Source organism: Hemicordylus capensis, chromosome 4 (assembly GCF_027244095.1).
Source record: "Hemicordylus capensis ecotype Gifberg chromosome 4, rHemCap1.1.pri, whole genome shotgun sequence".
NCBI classification, from domain to species: domain Eukaryota; kingdom Metazoa; phylum Chordata; class Lepidosauria; order Squamata; family Cordylidae; genus Hemicordylus; species Hemicordylus capensis.
This window is the reverse complement of record NC_069660.1, coordinates 167,191,746-167,204,895: the sequence shown is the minus strand read 5'-3', so window position 1 is coordinate 167,204,895 and position 13,150 is coordinate 167,191,746. Positions and strand designations below refer to the sequence as shown.

At 44.4% G+C, this 13,150-nt stretch overlaps 1 protein-coding gene across 4 annotated transcripts in view; it reads left to right on the top strand.

The window, feature by feature from the left end:
• The first annotated feature begins 2,959 nt into the window (after positions 1 to 2,959).
• Positions 2,960 to 13,150, top strand: part of ALOX5 (arachidonate 5-lipoxygenase) — a 99,307-nt gene continuing 89,116 nt past the window's right edge. The window contains exons 1-2 of one of the 4 annotated variants that reach the window (XM_053250028.1): positions 2,964 to 3,255; positions 3,978 to 4,190. In XM_053250028.1, coding sequence (XP_053106003.1) covers positions 4,041 to 4,190 — 150 coding nt within the window. In that variant the 5' untranslated portion in view covers positions 2,964 to 3,255; positions 3,978 to 4,040. Of the gene's footprint in view, positions 3,256 to 3,395; positions 3,430 to 3,676; positions 4,191 to 13,150 lie in introns of those variants that run through there. The other 3 variants (XM_053250030.1, XM_053250031.1, XM_053250029.1) reach the window with 3 other exon arrangements.

The window sequence follows — 13,150 nt, the reverse complement described above, 5'->3', positions numbered from 1 at the left end:
ATGGCTTTAAGAAGGGCTTAGATAAATTCATGGAGGACAAGTCTGTCAGTGGATACCAGTCTGAGGGCTATAGACCACCTGTAGCTTAAGGGGCGAGATGCCTCCAAATACCAGTTGCAGCGGAGCAACATCAGGAGAGAGCTTTTGCTTGTTGGCTTCCTGGAGGCATCTGGTGGGCCACTCTGTGAAATAGAATGCTGGCTTAGTTTGGCCTTGGACCTGATCCAGCAGGACTGTTTCTGTGTTTGTATATCTGTAGGAAGAGATGGTGGCTGGATTGGGAACCTGTTGAGTTTCTGGCTGAACATTAACTATATGGGTGGCATTTTGGGGAAGCACTATACATCAGGCAGATTATACATTCTATCTTAACACTAATGCTGGAACAATGGAATGTGTTGTGTTTTTTTAACCATGAAACAAATATCAACCTACAGTTTAAGATGACAGTTAAATTGCTTACAATTTTCACTCTTGCTCTAAATTTTGCTATATAATTCAATGCTTACAATTAATGAGACTCTTGCTTTGGGGTACAGGGGTGAGTGAATGAGGCTTCTTTACACAGAAGCCTTTTTTAAAAATGTTAAGAGTCACTGTTACCCTTCTCTATGCACAACATCCTCTTTCCCACAATGCCCAGCCAGCTCCTCCTTTAAAAACTTCTGGTTTAACATGCGAGTTAAGATGGGCATACATTTTCACCTGTGCTCTAAAAAGCATGGGAATTCCAAGTTAAGGTGCCAATCTTAACATCCAAGTTATAGAAGCTGTAAAGACTTTGTACAGTCTCATATATCATCCTGGCTTTAGAAATGAGGTTCCATGTACCCACACTTTAGCCTTGGTCCTTCAGCTGGAGAAGGATGCATCTAAGCAGACATTCAACAGGTGCAGCTTCCCCATTTACTACAGATGCCTTTGATGAGTTCCTGCCTGATGCATCTCTACAAAGTGTAGCCCTTAAAGTGAGGATTTGTTGTACACACATAGAGAAGAGAACTGGTCTTGTGGTAGCAAGCATGAGCTGTCCCCTTAGCTAAGCAGGATCCACCCTGGTTGCATATGAATGGGAGATTTGATGTGTGAGCACTAAGCTATGCCCCTCAGGAGATGGAGCCGCTCTGGGAAGAGCAGAAAGTTCCAAGTTCCCTCCCTGGCATTTCCAAGATAGGGCTGAGAGAGATTCCTGCCTGCAACCTTGGAGAAGCCACTGCCAGTCTGTGTAGACAATACTGAGCTAGATTGACCTATGGTCTGTCTCAGTATATGGCAGCTTCCTATGTTCCTATATAAGCCTTTCTGTCCTTGAAGTAAACAATGGCATTTACTCAGTCTTCCCACTAGATGGCACAGTTGTGTCAGTATTGTTAAGATGAGCATTTTCAACATCCTGCCATTGTAAGCCCTGAGGATTCTATTGCTTATAAAGTCAAAAGTATCCAGCCAATCCTTCTGAAATCATGCACACATCAACTGGGGGACAAGAGAGAACACCCTTCCAAATTTGGTGTGAATCCATTGTAAAATGGCTGAAATACAGCAGTTTAGGTTTCAAACTCCTAAAAGTGTTGGCAACCTTTTTTCACCACAGATAACGTATCTATCTTCTGTCTATATATTTAATTATCTAAGGCATACCTTCTCTAAGGCCTACACGAGGCTAATCCCATGTGTGGCAGCTCTCGCAAGAGTTTGCGAGCAGCTGCCAGATAGGATAAGAGCAAGGAAGGGAATAGTTATGCTGGTGGGCCAGCCCAGCCAAAGGGGGCAGCAGTGGACGGGAGGAGGGCCGGTTTTCCAGCCAGCCTGCCAGCCAGAAAGTGTTGGGTGGGGAGAGTAGTGGGCTGGCTGGCGAAGAAGCGGGCTGGCTGGCTGGCCCACCAGCCAGAAATTGGGGGTGGGGTGGGGTGGGGTGGAGAAGCAGGCAGGGGAGAGAAGTGGGCGGGCCGACCATTCAGCCAGAAAGCCGGGCGGGCTGGTGGGGGTGGGGGGTGGGAGCTGGCCAGAGGCATAGATGCTCTGTGCCTGGCCCAGCTTGTATTTTAAAGTGTTTGATGTCTTTTTAGCATTCCCCTAAAATTCAGATCCATAAGGGACTGGTGCCTTTTGCTGGTTTGAAAACATCAATCTAGTTATTTTTGAGTAATTACTGTTCAAAATCCCCAAAATAACAGGGAAAATAACTAAGGGAAGGTTAGCTAAGAGCATAACTGGATCTGCCCATTGGGAATTCTGAAGACAAAGTTGGGAGGGGCAAATCCTGGCAACCGCTAGAGAGTTACTTCCTGGTTCTGAACAGGTGCCTTATAAGGACATTCTGTGAGCGCTTCTGGCACTTGTATAGTTAAACAACCATTCCTCCCCCTCCCTTTCCTTTATTGAGTTTTTGTTCTCTCCTTCTGATCCCTTTCTCATAGACCCACCAAAGGGGGGAAGCAAAGCCCCTCAGCAAAGCTAGGAATAACTAACTAACTAGAAAGTAAGCCTGTTGATTCCACTGCAGCTTACTTCTGAGTACACAAACATAGGAATCGGGACCAGCAGAGATCCTAGGCAAGACTGTAGGCTCTCATTTTTTCCTCCTCTCAGTTCCTCAGCAAATCATAGAAGGGGAGAACCCCATTTATTTCTCTGGGGCTTATTTGTGAATAAAAATGTATAGAATTGGGACCAAAGACCCCATGCTACAAAATTCCAAAGGAGGAACCTCATTTTGATCCCTCTCGTGCTAGCTACAAATCTACACTTTGCCAGTTTTTACAAAGGAACCTGACTAGTCCTGGCTCTGTCTCTACAGCTGCCCACAATTAGTTTTGCCTCCAACACCACCCACAATTAGCACCGCCTGTGGTTCCATCCATCACCTGCCCTGCCTAGTACCTCCCCAGTCCCAGAAACCACCAGCTGCCACTGCCCCACAGCTATCAGAAATTTGTTAAGATTCATAAGTCTACAGGGCAGACCATCTTAACTGGTCTCCATCTTCAGTCCAGTCTTCACTAGATAGTGGTCTGCCCTTGACAATGGTATTCGAGCCTCCTGGACAATCCTCAGAACACTACTGCTCTCTGATTACCCAAAGAGCAAATTGATCATGTGACCTGCTATGTGTGGGGACCAGAAATCAACAGACAAGCCCAAGGTCATCATGGAGGACATGAAGTCTCCAGCTGATCCAGACACGGTGACTTCAGCATGGATGTTTAAATCTCCCTCAGCTATTACATCCAAGACCAACGCAAGTAGCTCAAGGTAGGCAGTACACTAACAGAATCCCAACTTGTCTTGTGATCTCCCAGCACCATGTGCTAATTACCACAAGACCAGCTCTCCTCTCCAACTCAGCTGGCCCCCACAGTGTGCTCTGCTTGGCAAAGAAGAGCACACTGCAGGGCTGGCTGGGTTGGAAGGTGGTTGCTGTGGCAGGTGAGAACTAGGCTCTGGCTGGCTGCAGCAGGAGAGGAAGATTCCAGGCAGGAATCTTTGCATCATCAGGGCCTCCCATTTCAGTGCTGCCATTCTCTCTCACCATGGCTCCACTTCCCACCCCCACTGCCCTGAGCTGTACTCCCCCCACCCCAAGGATGGTCTTCTGGGTTAGCATATATTTTAAAAAAATATGTGATTGCTCTGAGTGTCTTCTTTAGACTTGAACAACACAGTCCTCTAGTTATTCATCATTTTGGGACAGGTGCAGTCTTTATTACAAGGGCTTCTGAGTCCCAGCATCTCTTTTCATACATTAAGGAAGGGAGGGAATGGTTCATTTGAGGGACTGTGGATGTGGAAATGTCTGTCTCCTAAAGGTGGCGCTTAAGAGCTTGAGTGGGGTGGAAAGAGGAGGAGTTCCACTTGTTGGCAGGGCTTAATATGAGCGCCTGGAGGGCGCGCTCTCTCTCTCGTTTCTGGCAGGCGGGCTGCTGGTCTCTTGGCAGGTTATCCGAGAGGCTCAGTCCTTCCTCTGTTCTTTGCAGAGAGCACTTCCTCACCACCCACACCGGTCAAAAGCTGCAGCTGGTTTTAACAAGACTCCAACCATGCCAAGTTACTCAGTGACAGTGGCAACAGGCAATCAGTGGTTCGCAGGCACTGATGATTATATCTACCTGAGCTTGGTGGGTTCAGCCGGCACCAGTGAGCGGCATCTTCTTGACAAACCCTTCTACAATGACTTTGAGCGAGGCGCTGTGAGTAATCTAGTGGGGAAAGGGTACTCTGGCACCCCATGCTTTGCTCAGGGGATCTTTTGCATCTACCCTGGTCATAGTCCCCTGGCTGAGCCATTTGATCATTGGCTCAAAATGATGCTATGGAGAGTGCTGGGCTTTTCCCCTCTTTTGTGATTTCTCATTGATGTTTGTTTCCTACCTTGTCCCCACTTCCTGTTTTACGGTATTTCTATATGTTCTGTATGCCTCAATCTCTAAACATCACTCCCCACATTCTCTTCTTACCCCAGTGTAATTTTTTGGTCCTTTACTAAATTTGGGGGGATTTAAGAAGTGCACAGCAAGAGTTAACATTATCAGTTGTACCTTGGTGTACTTAACTCATCAGTAGTTATTTGACACTCCAGGAATCTCTCTGTGATGCTCAGGGGTGCAGACAGAGGAGCAGCTCCTCACTTAAATTTTGTTTAGAGGGGAGGAGGAAAGACTCTTTTTGGGGCAAAATATGGGTTACTAAGTTTGGTGGTGGTGAGGAGTTCAATGAAATGAGGGGAGAACTCCCCAAATGCTGGGGGGTGGGGGTGGGATCTGCACTCATAGTGATGCTGGAGTTTTGTGATGCATATTATTTGATGCTGGAGGTTCATAGGATTGTCAGATTTTTAACCAGCCCCTACACCCATGTCTTTGGGAGCAGTTACTAGCAGGTGAACATGTTTATCTCTGTGTTGTAAAAACTGCCACATGCAGATTTCTATAGACCAGTATGCTGTTGAAGACAAAGCAGATCAGGCTGTTTGTTTCTAATTGGCAACTCTAAGTTTTGATAAGGCAAGGAAATGTTGTATCTAGCCCCGGTGCCCCACACATAGAGAGAGGCCTATCTAAATTATGGTTCAGTATTTGAAATGATCAGATTGATCTTTTTCATCCAAGGCAGTAAAACTAAAAATGTAACCTCAGGATCCAGTTATTTCAGAGACTTGGTAAATGGGCTGGAATGACCCCTTAAAAATCAAACTGGATCGCAAAATTAGTGGGATGTGTTGGAGACAATTGAGAGCAATATTTTAGCACTGAAATATTTCCAATATTACACTTTTATTAACCCCTTCACAGCACCCCCCCCAAAAAAAAAGTGAATGGAAGGGCAGAACAACCTGCAGCAGCCCAGGCTATTTGACTTTTATTAACTCCTTCACAGCTGGAATGGCAGAAAGGCCTGCAACTGACGAAACAGCCCCCTAATAGTCTAACTGGATTCCAAAAACAGTGGAATGTGCTGGAGACACTGGAGAACATACTGTAGCACCAAAATAGTTCCAATATTGCACTTTAGCACTGAAACCCTTTCAATTTTACACTTCCGTTAACTCCTTAACAACTGAAAATGGAATGCAGCAGCCTGGGACAGCCATTTCATAAATGATTTCTTCTTCCAAAACAGCAGAACCAGTTAGAGGCACTTGAGAACCAGTTAGAGGCACTTGAGGCACAGTGTTTTAGGACTTCAGCATTTCCTTTTATTAACCCCTTCACAGCCAAAAATGGAATGAACTGGATCTCCAAAGTGGGATGTCTTGGAGACACTTGATAGCAATATTTTAAAACAGAAACCTTTCCAATTTTATACTTGCATTGGGAAAACAAACTCCCCATGCCAAAAAAATGAAATGGCCTGGAACAGCCCCTTAAACGTCCAGCTGGATCTCAGATGGTCAGTATCTTCAATATTACACTTTTATTAATCTGTTGGTTTTTTTTAAAGGAATGGAACTTCAAAGTTGCATCCCTTAAATATCAAAGTGGATGCAACAAAACTGGATGATTTGGAACTGAAACCTGCCCAATGGAACCAGCGTGGTGTAGTGGTTAGAGTGCTGGACTAGGACCGGGGATACCCGAGTTCAAATCCCCATTCAGCCATGATACTTGCTGGGTGACTCTGGGCCAGTCACTTCTCTCTCAGCCTAACCTACTTCACAGGGTTGTTGTGAGGAGAAACCTAAGTATGTAGTACACCGCTCTGGGCTCCTTGGAGGAAGAGCGGGATATAAATGCAAAATAATAATAATAATAATTAATAAGAGTTTTATCAATCCCAAGTTGGACCAAAACAAAGAACAGACTACAACAGCCTAGAATAACTCCTTAAAAATACAACAGAATGAAAAAACAGCATGTGTATGAGACACTTCAGAACAATATTTTTTTAAACTGAAACCTGGTCAATATATTTTTCTTTACTGAAAAGCATTTCTCTAGAGAATGGACCAGAAAACCCCCTCAAAATCCAACTGTATGTTACATTGGGAGTTACTTCAGAATGGACAAAGGCCCAGGTGGGGATTCTTCAGCATATGGATCCATGGTAGAAGCTATAACTCATTAACTTGAGTGCATGACAAGCATGCAGAAGATCTTTGGCATCTCCAGTTAAAATGAGCTTATGTAGCAGATCTAGCAAACATTTTAAATATTTGCCAATCTGAGATGGTCTGACCAAGTATTAGGGAGCTTAATTAATTTATATGTTCCAGTTGTGATATAATTTGACCCACATTTGTGATTCTATTACTGTGTTAAGTGCCATGTCCTTTTATGAGATATAGATGAATACAAAAATAAGGAATATATGCTCTGATATATTTCAAAGATCTTTCGTTCCAAAGATTCTATTCATAGTTACATAGAAAGCTGCCATATACTGAGTCAGACCATAAGTCCATCTAACTCAGTACTGTCTATACAGACTGGCAGTGGCTTCTTCAAGGTTGCAGGCAGGAATCTCTCTCAGCCCTATCTTGGGAGCAAAAATGGATCTATTCTCATCCCAAACCACCCTGCCTTACCTCCCGTCTCTGAACCCCAAACCCCCTCCCCCTCACCAATCCTCCCCAGGGCCCATCTGCCTCAAAGTAGGTCTACACTTTCACGTGAAGTAAACGTGGAAGGGGTAGGAGGTAATACTGTTATCATGGAAGACATGGAGGTAAGGGTTGAATTAACCCAATAAGCCCCTTTGAATAATACTTGACACAATCTGAGATCTAAAGAACAAATGCCTACTATCCTATTGCCTCGCTTCTACACGAACAGCGACTCTTTGTCTGAATGGGTCCATGCCTTACACATAACACCCTCCTATCATGGGTTGTTGGGCCAATTCCTATAATATACTTACATGGAGTGTTAATGGATTAAGGTCACCAAATCGTAGGCAAGAGATCCTACGTTTTTTAACAAAATGGAACTATCACATCTATGTTCTGCAAGAGACCCATTTCGAAAATGAGAGCCACCGCTTTTCGGCACAACAGCAATGGACAGTGGGCCCATCCTTCTGGTCCTACGATGGGAGCGGCAATGCAGGGGTAGCGATATTGTTTAAAGACAGACCTGATCTCAAAATCGAGAGGGTATTGGAAATTGATCAGGGCAGACTAATGTATGTAGATTTTACTGTCAGGGGTGACCCAGGCTCGACCGAGCCTTTAGACTCTGTGCCATATATGCCCCAGTAAAATCACACCTTAGGAAGGCTCTTTGGGCTAAATTAAAAGATATATGTGACACCAAGCGCCACCTCCTGATCGCGGGGGATTTTAATAACAGAGCCCAACTGAGCGACAGGAAAGCCTTTTCAGGAGGCCTCCCAGTTTCCCCCTCAAGTCCCTCTCTAACGAATGAGGAAAAAGCTCTCCAACGTTTTCTGAGTGAGACTCTGGGTTTAGATGATAAGGCCTTGGGGGTATATAATGATTTGGATTTCCCCCCAATCCATCACAAAGAGAATTTTAAATCGCAGTATAGACATAAATTTAAAACCAGAGTCAAATTTATATATTACCACCCGAGATCAGCTAGCCAGCTAGATAGACTCTGGGCTCCCCCTACTTTTGAAGTCTACAGGTGTAAACTAGTACTTACCCCATGGTCAGACCATGCGGCTGTGGGATTTATTTGTAATCTCTCTGAGGTAATTCCACATGGTAAGCCCTTGCGGCGATTACACCCCAAAATGTTAAGTGATAAATATCTCAAAGGTGTCCTTTTATCAGAACTGAGGCAACAGATCCCTCGGCTATTAGAGGCAGAAGATGATCTTTTGGGAGCCTGGGAAACACTTAAAAAGAGGGTGGGCTGCCGTACTAGGGCAGTGACCAGCTGGACATATAAGAGAGGGGTCAAAAATTATCAGAAAGCGATCACCCAACATCTGAGGATTGTTGATAAGATGAACAGGGGAGAAGCCTTCGACGTGGAATCATGCCGCCGCTACAAAGAGACAATCAGGACATTTCAAAATGAGCTGCGGCACAGGCGTTTAGAAAATAAGCGGTATCGCTTCAAAGGGTCTGTAGTTGAAAAAGGGGAGTGGGCAAAGGACAAGATGCATGCATCTAGTTTGACATTCCAAGGCCTGCGATCGGATGGAAGTAGCCCACTAATGGCCGACCCCCACGATATGTTAAAGATCATGGCCCAGTTTTATACAAACTTGTATGCATTGAAGGATATTTCTGTAAAGGACATTCAATCCTGTCTAGATAGGTTCTGCAGTATGAATGAATATGGTCTCGGCTATTCCCTCACTGAGGGGGGGAAAAGCTCTTTGACCCATCCTGTAACGATAGAAGAGGTCAGAGCAGTTATCTCAGTGGGAAAGAAGACATTGGCCCCGGGGCTTGATGGTCTGACATGGCCTTTCTATAAGATTTACGCAGACCAGCTACTACCAGTTTTAGTAAAATTATTTAATTTTGTCCTAGACAATGGGCATTTAAATAGGTCCTTTGGGGACGGCCTCTTAATTTTTTCCCCCAAGAAAGGTGACACCACTTTACCACAAAACTGGAGACCAATAACCCTCATAAATATCGATTACAGAATCTTTGCCAAAATCCTAAATAATAGATTGGCGAAAGTGGCTCCTAAATTGGTCCACAGCTTGCGGACAAGCACTATCTCGGGAAGAAAGATGACAGACTCGTGTCTGCTGAGAGAACTTTTTTACTCTATACAGAATGAAAGTTGGAAAGGTCACCTCCTCTTATTGGATCAAGTTAAGGCCTTTGACAAAGTGAACCACAATTATCTGTGGACATTGTTGAAAGCTAAAGGTATACCACCCCTATTCGTGACTTGGATACAGCTGCTCTATACGAATGCAAAGGTGACACCACAGATTAATGGATGGTGGGGCGACCCGATCACTTTGCATTCAGGTGTCCGCCAAGGATGCCCACTGAGCCCATTACTTTATGTTTTTGCCCTGGATCCGATCCTGATCAGGATTCAGAGAGAACCCCATCTGCAAGGACTCTCGGTCTCTATCCCTCCGCCCTGCGAGATCTTCCCAGGAGGGAGGAGGAGGGAGGATGAGGGGATAACCGAACCACCTGTCCACTCAGAACCGCACTCTGAGTTTAGGGTAAAATTTGTAGCTCGTGCTGATGATGTTACATTACTGTTGTCGAATGAAAATGAAATCTCTGTAATACTAGACCTCTTCTGCGAATATGGCAAGATCTCGGGCTCAGAATTAAATGCTGACAAAAGTGTATTTGTTAAAATGGACCCCGGACGCCAGCAACTCTCGTGCCTACTCATTTCTGAATGTAAAAGTGAAGGGGCCCCAGAGTCCAAACTGAAAGTGGGTAGATACAGTAAACATTTTGGGGATTGAATATGGGATTAAGGAAAAGTCTGGGGGGAAAATTGGACAGATTGGGAAGAAAAAGTAATGCTTAAAATCACCATGTGAAAAAAATGGAGCCTTGCCATGTACCAGAAAGCGGTTTACATCCGGACTTACCTGATACCCCCGGTGCATAACCTGGTGGTAGTCTATCCTCCCCCGCTCGATCTCCTTCGGAGAGTTGAAAGCCAGATCTTCCGTTTAGTATGGCACACAGCGTCCTTCCCTTTGGCCCGTGCGGTAGCATTTAAGGAGGTTGAGCGGGGAGGCCTAGCCCTACCTGCCCTGCAACCCTATTTTGTAACTGAATTCATGTCCTACAATTTTGGAAACTGGATTTTCATGAATGTCCATAACATGTCCAACCTCCTGCAAAAAACCTGGGTCTCGCTTTTCGCTCTGCATTGGCGCAAGTCAGCATGGGGCATAGCATGGTGGGGGGAAGGATCTTTCAATGGTAATATCACACAAGTATTAAAAAGAGAACACCCGGACTACTTGAGAGATTTGTTATTCACACTTTAAAAATGGAAGGTTGAACTGGAACTATTTAAAGGATCCTCAGTTAAGCAGCTAAGGAAAACAATTTATGGAGAGATTCTGGAAGTGGGTTTCTTAAAACCTGCTTTAGAACGTAAACGCTACAAACAGCGCACTTCACAGTACGTGTTGCAACCCGATCACCCTATCGCTCTCTTTAAGGAGAAAAAAGTCCCTTTCCATTTATGGGAAACAAGGTGGCGCTTATACCATCAAGTACTACCACTTAATGTGGCTAAGCCATGGCTCCCAGAGGACCAGCAAGAGTGCCCTAAAATCACTTGCAAACAGAAAGCTAGTGAGTTAGGTAAAACATTCAGGGAAACCCACTCACATTTCTTAAAAGAGTGTGTGGTAGCCAAAAGAGTGTGGCAGGGAGTAAGCAAGCTGTTAGAGTGGCCTGATTTGGAAAAACAGACTTGGGAAGAACTAACATTGGGTTTGAATGATAGAACCTCTTTTCGAGGTCCCAGAAAGAAACCTTCAAGGAAACGGGACAGAACGGGCGCCCTCATACTCGGTAATTGGAATGTTCCCCTCCTTGTAATCAGGTTAGTAAACCTGTATGTCATTTATGCAATGCTCCTGCATAGGAATAGGGAGGGAAGACGCGACCAAGAGGTTCACGCAAATGAGACAGTAAGTCTCTTCTGGAAAAGTTTGTATGGTTATGTGCAAAAAGACAAGAGTATCTCTTCTAAACAGCAATGGGACAAATTGTGGAAATGGACGTCGGATGTAACCCCCCCGATTACCTGATGTGCCTTGAAATCCCCCACCCCCGAGTTACAGTACTACCTGCATATACTTCATAACCTTGTGGGTTTCCAAATCATTGTGTGTAAATCTTTGTAGATATATCATGTACAAACAACCACTTTGTATATAATTGTGCTTTGGCAACGTACTGTATGCTTTGGTAGTTTGTTGGTTCAATAAAAAAATCTTGTCCTATTTTTAAAAAAAATCTTGTCCTATCTTGGAGATGCCAGGGAAGGAACTTGGAACATGCTTTTCCCAAAGTGGCTCCATCCCCTGAGGGGAATATCTTACAGTGCTCACACATCAAGTCTCCCATTCATATGCAACCAGGGCAGACCCTGCTTAGCTAAGGGGACAAGTCATGCTTCCTATCACAAGACCAGCTCTCTTCTCTAGATAATCATAGATCATCTATTAATAGATAATCATAGATCTGTTATTAGTAGATATTGCCACAATGTGTAGAAAACATGAATCAAGGATTATAACTGGAATGCAAATGGCAACAACTACTATTCATTCATTCATTCGATTTCTATACCACCCTTCCAAAAATGGCTCAGGGTGGTTTACACGGAGAAATAACAAAATAAGATGGAACCCTGTCCCCAAAGGGCTCACAATCTAAAAAGAAACATAAGATAGACACAAGCAACAGTCACTGGAGGCACTGTGCTGGGGGTGGATAGGGCCAGTTACTCTCTCCCTGAGAATCACCACATTAAAAGGTGCCTCTTTGCCAAGTTAGCAGGGGTTACCATAACAATCAAAAAGGGGTGGGTGGGATACAAAATTCCTCCTGTAGCTGTGAGGAGTCCCAGGTAGGCTGCCACCATCCACTTTTTCATACGAACAGATTCACCTTCCAAGAGAATATTCTGGGAGAGTAAAGTGGAAAACCCCTCCCTACAAGAAAGGCTTGAGCAGTCTTACCGGTAAGCCTTCAATAGTGTGACTAGAGCAGGGCCCAATAACAAGTAACACTCTTTAGCAACAAGAATTTATTAATAATTGGTTGATAAAGAAAACTATAGATGCATCAACAATCACTGCTTCCATTCAAATAACCCCTTCCCCGGGAACTACAAGAACCATGCAGTCAGAGCCAAGCACTTAAACAAAAATAAATCCCCTGATGCGTCTAGCTAAACTGGTCCCTATCTTTCTTACTTGCTTCCAGGTACGGAATTCATAGTTGATTCCCAGCCCAAGGCTGTTAGACTCCATTTGTCTTACTGTAGTTGCTGATCAGACCTCCTTCAGAGGCCTCCAGGGAAGAACTGAACACAACCCTCCCCTATTCTCTATAGGCTGCCCCTCACTCTGGATTGGGCCACAGGGATTTGATCCTTCCAGGCTTTCTTCCTTATTTGCAGAGGCCCACCTTCCAAGCAATTACTCTGAGGCCTAGTCCTACCTCAAGCCTGACTGTCACTATAACTGATAGTCAGTTTTATATCTGAAAATATAAAATATACAGATATCTGTTCATATAAAAAACAATTAATATCTGTTTTGTGCATGTCAGAGCTCTTCCCCAACACCCAGCAGAGCACTCACCTGACCAGGTAGTGAGCAGATCAACAGCCAGGGATTCCATGAAGCCGACATCAACTATGCTGAGAGGCGGGGGGAGGGCGAGGGAGCTGGGAGGATGGCCGCCTTTGACTGGGCCAGAATAGGTTTCTTCCTTATTGATTTTCCTTTTCATATGTTAATCTGGTTTTCTTTATAGAGTATCTCACCTTTGATGCAGACTTTTCCAACACACATCTGTGCTGCCATTATGTGGTAGCATTTCCTAGTACTGTTGCAAAAGCGTGTTTTTGCTGGGAATAATAATGTAATCCTCCTTATAATTAAACAGCCAGACTGTGTTTGTAGAAATATACTATTTTGCTTTATTATTAAATCTGCATTATATCTTCCATAATCTTTGATTTGTGATCTCCCCCTTGCAATGTTGGCTGCAAAG